At 39.5% G+C, this 6,000-nt stretch overlaps 1 protein-coding gene across 1 annotated transcript in view; it reads right to left on the bottom strand.

Annotated features, from left to right (window-relative positions):
* The window catches only part of CPS1 (carbamoyl-phosphate synthase 1), a 75,875-nt gene that overhangs the window by 45,668 nt on the left and 24,207 nt on the right, over positions 1-6,000 (bottom strand). The window contains exons 14-16 of the mRNA XM_057389812.1: positions 4,253-4,442; positions 3,026-3,183; positions 2,138-2,266 (exon numbers count right to left, since the gene is read on the bottom strand). Coding sequence (XP_057245795.1) covers positions 2,138-2,266; positions 3,026-3,183; positions 4,253-4,442 — 477 coding nt within the window. The remainder of the gene's footprint in view (positions 1-2,137; positions 2,267-3,025; positions 3,184-4,252; positions 4,443-6,000) is intronic.

Here is a 6,000-nt window from a genome sequence, read left to right as displayed (position 1 = left end):
TTTCCTTTCCTTTCCTTTCCTTTCCTTTCCTTTCCTTTCCTTTCCTTTCCTTTCCTTTCCTTTCCTTTCCTTTCCTTTCCTTTCCTTTCCTCTTTGTTTCTAAATTGTTTTACTGTGATTTGAAAGGCACATTTGAAAATACTTACATGACATGATGGGAAAAAAAAGGGTTAGGCATGTGTGTTTGCAATGGTATGTAAATAACACATAGRAATATAAAAATATCTAAGGCTTCAATCATGCAACAGACATGCTTTTTTGGCAGCCCTAAGGACTTCAGTAGGAGAAAGCTTCAAAAAGCAAAATTACTAAGTGATGGGAGTGTGGGTGCCAGCAAACACTACATAATTAATAGCACTGATAATGCTGATTGTCATTGGCATACTAACCAGAGGCAAGGGTCATGATTTATTCTTAAACTAATTTTGAAAGTATTCCTCAGTATACGAGGCAAAAATGAAAAAAAAAAAACCAAAAAAAACAGTTTGCTGGTAAGTTAGCATAATCTAAATGAATACATGGCTTTAATATTAGCACATAGGAAACATTAATCAATACTTGCTTAAAACCCTAGAAAGGGGTGTGCACATTATCAATCCATATTTTAGCAATCCTTCTTAATATAATGCTGCCCATGAATTGGCTCTTCACTCTGATCCCCTCTGTCATTAAATTATTACTCAAATATTGCCCTTAGCTCAGTTGCCAAAATCACACATAAAAAAAGATTTGAGGAATGTCACTTCATGCCCAGATTAAGCAACACTGTCTTGGAGGGGATGTAGCAGGAACACTTAAACACTCCTGCAAACAAGTCCTGGCTGTGTCTGGTGTCTTCCTTCACTCAACGAGCAGGCTCAGGAGACACAACCTCAAGGCCAGGTTACCTGAACTAGCTCTGCTATCAAATRCCCAGTGTTCAGTTATCTGAATTATAAACAATTCAGTTCAGTGCCTGAAAAGCCAGTTCACTGAATTACTACAGATCACCTTCATAACTGAAAAGAGTTTCTGCTGGGCTTTGGAAATGACCATCCAAATTTAATTCAACAAGACTCAAATTGGTTTTCAATGTAAATTTTGAAATATCAATACCAAAGTTGGAGGTGCTGTTGACTCTCTGAGGGACAGGAAGCCTTGCAGAGAGATTCAGATCAATTTTAGTATTATGCCACGATTAATGGGCTTAAATAGGAATGCCAGACTTTGTGCTTTGGATGAAGAAACACCTGGCAGAAGTATTAACTGGGAGCAGCCCTGCAGATAAGAATCTGGGGATCCTTAGTAGGTAGCAGGCTCACTTTAAAAAAATCACAATGTGCTGATCAAAATTGGGTTCTTTTGCTGAAAAAACAGGAGTTTTCCTACTGACTTTGATCTGTTTGCATGACAACAGAGGGTGGGAACAAATGACAAAAAAAGTAATTTGCACATACAGCTTTTAATAGCATCTCTAGTATTTGTGGAAGGRTAAGGGTCTCAGCAAACCAGGAAAAGACAAACACAAGAATTTTAGAGACCCATGAGGATATAGTTATATTTCCTCAAATTCTGCATTTTTGACAAGGAAAAAATGCTTTTTTTTCCCCATTTTTTGTTTACTTTTCACAGCAAATCTTTAAACAGTCCCAGATTTTCTACAGAAGATGAGCTGTCTTTATTGCCAGAGAGAGCTGGTACTTGTCAAATGATGAGGTATCATCCTGATAAATGAGCTTTTGACCTAGCAAAATTATCATCTTTAGACAAAAACACAGAAGAAGCCCATGCCTCCCAGCTCTTCTGTCCCTAAGACCACATTATCACCCAGCATTTAAAATGTTTCTATTTCCTTGACACTGTTCATAATCATTTACTCATTAAAGTAGGTGAATATAGGCTAATATGTTTGCTTTCAGACAAAAACTGCTAAAAAACTTGCTGATATTATGACTTGCCATGCATTTAAAAGACTTGTCATTAAGCCATTTCCATTATCCAAGTCAGCAGGAATTATGAAAGGACAGCAGTTGCTAATCAAGATAATATTTTRCAGATAAGATGAAAGGTAAGATATGTACAATTCCAGAGTCTGTGACATTAGAAGAAAATCAGATGTTCATTTCTATACCCAAAAAGTTTGCAATTCCAGACACACCTTTGTACCAAGGTCCAGCAAACTTTCCTTATCTGGACATATGCCGGAYCCCAGACCACCAAGGGCATAAGCAGAACGTATCATGACAGGGTAGCAAATCTTTTCAGCTGCCTTCAGAGCATCTTCAACCTTAAAGGAGAGTGGAATACATTTCAGAAATAGATAGCAAATTCAGGKGAATAAAATCTTCAACTCTGGTTACAAGAGTAAGATTGGAAACCCCATCAGTAAGACACTGTACTCTCTGAATATAAAATGAAAATAATGAAAGTTCACTTTATAATATTRTCTTTTTCTGCCAAACAGCAGAAAACTGGAACATATCCTTAAGGAGGTGACTTCTATGTAGACTTCCTTGCTGACCTGCCATGGACAATGTCCTTACATGGTCTGTCTTCAAAGATTTCACCATGAAATAACATCTACAAAAGACATTCCCAGTTTAAAACCTCTTCAATTTCCTCCAAATTCARATAGGCCTTTCCACCAAAACAAATYTTTYGTTTTCATACTCCAATCCTCAAGAAAGATTTCAGTACTGCTGATTTTGGGACCTGGAATCCTACCTCTAAGTGGCATGTATGAGATTTAAGAAATGTACCCCCAACATGTCAAATATCTCTGTGCATTAACACAGGAGCTATTTCAACATAATTTACTTTTCTTGTCAATGGGTAAATTAATTTATGTTTTCCCAGTGCTGAATTGCATTTTCATTCATTTTAAATGAGTGAAAAGGTGACAGTATTAATCACCAAGGACTGCTGACGAAAGAGTACACACTACAACATCCAACATTCAGCTTTGATTCCATAAAACAAGAAATATTTTAACTAAGTGAAATGGACAAAAATAATAGCAATCAGTCTTCAAATTTATCTGATTTACCGATTCCACTGCAAGGCTAGGAGCAATCTTTTCATTTAGCTCGGTTAGTTTATCAGAAAAAAGCTTTCTATCCTCTGTAGCCATGATGGACTCTACTGATGTACCRAGGACCTTCACACCATACTGCTGCAGCACTCCTTGCTTGAACAGTTCCACTCCTGCAGAAGAAACAAAGTTTTGAGGATTGACAACAGATGAAGAATCATAGAATTAGAGAAGGAGAGAATGGTTTGGGTTGGAAGGAACCATAAAACTCATCTCATTCCAACCCACTATCATGAGCAGGGACACTTTCCACCAGACGAGGTTGCTCCAAGCCCCATCCAACCTGGCCTTGGACATTTCCAGGGATGGGGCAGCCMCAGCTTCTCCTGGGCAACCTGTGCCAGGGCCTCACCATCCTCACATGGGGAAGAACTAAGAAAATTTAGAAAGAAAAAAGTATTCAAAAAATATCTGATCAGCTGACAACTTGTCTGGCYTCATCAATGGCTGATTTTATTATTTTTTTTTAAGAACTCATAACCATAACATGGAATTTTCTGTCATTGCACTTATGAAACCTGGGATAATAATACAGTTARTGCTTGGCCATCATCTGCACCACAGAGCAAAGCAGCACAGATGAGCACTGGTGCAAGAAATTAAATTCAGGTAACTTTTCCTTTTAATCTCTGCCTCAAGGTGGTCAAAATATCCCCAATCCAGCTATGATAACTAAGATTTAAGATAAAAAGCAGGACATATGAATTACTTTAGAGTATCAAACCCAGCAGTTTGATAGCATGTTCACAGCTTAACAATGACTCACTCCCCTATAGTTGATATCTCTGCCCGTATCCCTCAGTAACCTGGGAAATGTGTGAGGCATGTGGGGCTTGGATGCCTGCATAAATAAAATCTGCAGAACAYATGGCACAATCATAGAATCGTTCAGGTTGGAAAAGTCTTCTAATATCAACAAGTCCAGTGTTAACCCAGCACTGCTACATTTGCCATTAAACCGTGTCCCCAAGTGCTACAACCACACCTTGTGAGCACTTCCAGCCTGTTTCAATGCCTGACCATCTTTCAGGGAAGAAATTTTTCCCAATATCCAATGTAAACCTCTTTAGTGCAACTGGAGGCCATTTCCTCTGGTCTTGTCCTCTATTATTTTTCTTGCTATCTGGTAAAAAAACATGATTCTGCTGGCATGGAGTGTCAAGGCACCTGCATCACACTTACCACAGTTGAGAGCAGTCTGGCCACCCATGCCCAGAATTAATCCATCAGGACGCTCTGCTTTGATGACTTCAATGACAAACTGTGGAGTGATGGGGAGGAAGTAGACAGCATCAGCCTGCTTTAAGCCAGTCTCATTTGTCTGCACTGAAGCAATATTTGGATTCATGAGGACAATTTTCACATTTTCTTCCTGAAAAATGAAAGTCTGCATTAAAAATAGACATATGTGGGGAAAAAGCTAACAGCAGCAGSAGCAATGAGAGATGCGGTTCATCATGCAATTTACCAACAGCAGGATTAAAAAAAATATGTATTTTCCTATAAGAGAATTCTGGTCTCTTGTATCAGGCTGAGATAATGCCAATTCTTTACTTTTGTGCCTGTGAATCTTGAGGRAATAGTGATTCCTACATAATTCAAAAATTTGGTTGAAATTGTTCAACACACTTAAGTATATAGAAGAGAAAGCAACAAATCCAGCATAATCATGTCTGTCCAAGGGGAAAGAAATATCTCTCGTCTCCTGTTAACTGTCTGTTCTCTCCCAACCGTGCTCTTCAATTTACCTGGCTAACCAGCCACTCCTCTCTCGCATGCTGCCCTAAGTGCCTCTGCCAGAGGCAAGGTCAGGAAGGGCAAGTTCTGCCTCTGGAATGGCAGAGATTAGATAGATAGATAGATAGATAGATAGATAGATAGATAGATAGATAGATAGATAGATAGATAGATAGATAGATGGATAGATAGATAGATAGATAGATAGATAGATGGATAGATGGATGGATAGATGTCAGCCTAGAGATCACAGCAGCTCTTGGGTGGCCCATGAAGGGGAAGGGCACTGTGGGAGGTCAAACTGGGGAGATTTATCATTAAAAACCCCCACTTTTTCCCACAAACCCAAGCTGAGTTTAAAGGACTGAAGAGAGAGAAAGAAAAAAGGAAGGAGACACCCCGTTTCCAAATGGGTCATTATTGACACTCCCCARCTCTGGGATCCTCCACCCCTGGCTYGYACTTGTGYCTTGATGTGGTCAGTTTGAACTAGCAGTCAGCAACAGCAATATGGGACACAAATAAATCATGTGCAATACGAGATGTATTTGCAACATCAGACGTGTTGCAACAGGGGACAAACTCAGAGCAGCCCCAGGTTATATTTAATGTTAATGAGACTGATTTTTTCCTTCCCTGACCCCAGGGTCAGCACAGGAATAGAATGTTCCTAACATCAGAATAGCCTCAGAAGCACTCACAACCATCACCTCACCTGAAGGCAGCTGCCACTTCTGCTCTGACCCTGTCAGGCCTCTGCAAGCTCTCTCCTCTGTCTTCACATGAGGTTAGACCTGAACTGGGGTCCCGGGTAACTCRTACATTACCAGTAATAACCTCATCACAGGACACTCTACCCTTGTACAACTTCTCCTAACATGAGCTTTTGCCCTAGCAACCGTTCTAGGACCTATTCTGGAAACAAAACTTGACATATATGACCTTTAAAAAGTTTGTCCCATTTGAAATAAATATCATTTAGAAAACCCACCTTGATAAAGGGTTCAAAATCTTTTGCATAGCAGTWGTCAAGTGTTCAGCCACTATTGGCTGTCTACCTTGCAGTGTGCTGACATAACACAAAAGTTTCAATAATTTCAGCTACGGTACATCTGACCATATTCCTCCTCCTCACTTCCATTCAGTTTAATGAGCCTGGAGCAACACATCACAAATAACAATCTGCTTGAAGA

This window comes from Malurus melanocephalus, unplaced genomic scaffold (assembly GCF_030028575.1).
Source record: "Malurus melanocephalus ecotype Western Australia unplaced genomic scaffold, MMel_1.1 scaffold_20, whole genome shotgun sequence".
Classification (NCBI taxonomy): domain Eukaryota; kingdom Metazoa; phylum Chordata; class Aves; order Passeriformes; family Maluridae; genus Malurus; species Malurus melanocephalus.
The sequence above is the reverse complement of the archived record's forward strand: the minus strand, read 5'-3'. Positions and strand labels throughout refer to the sequence as shown.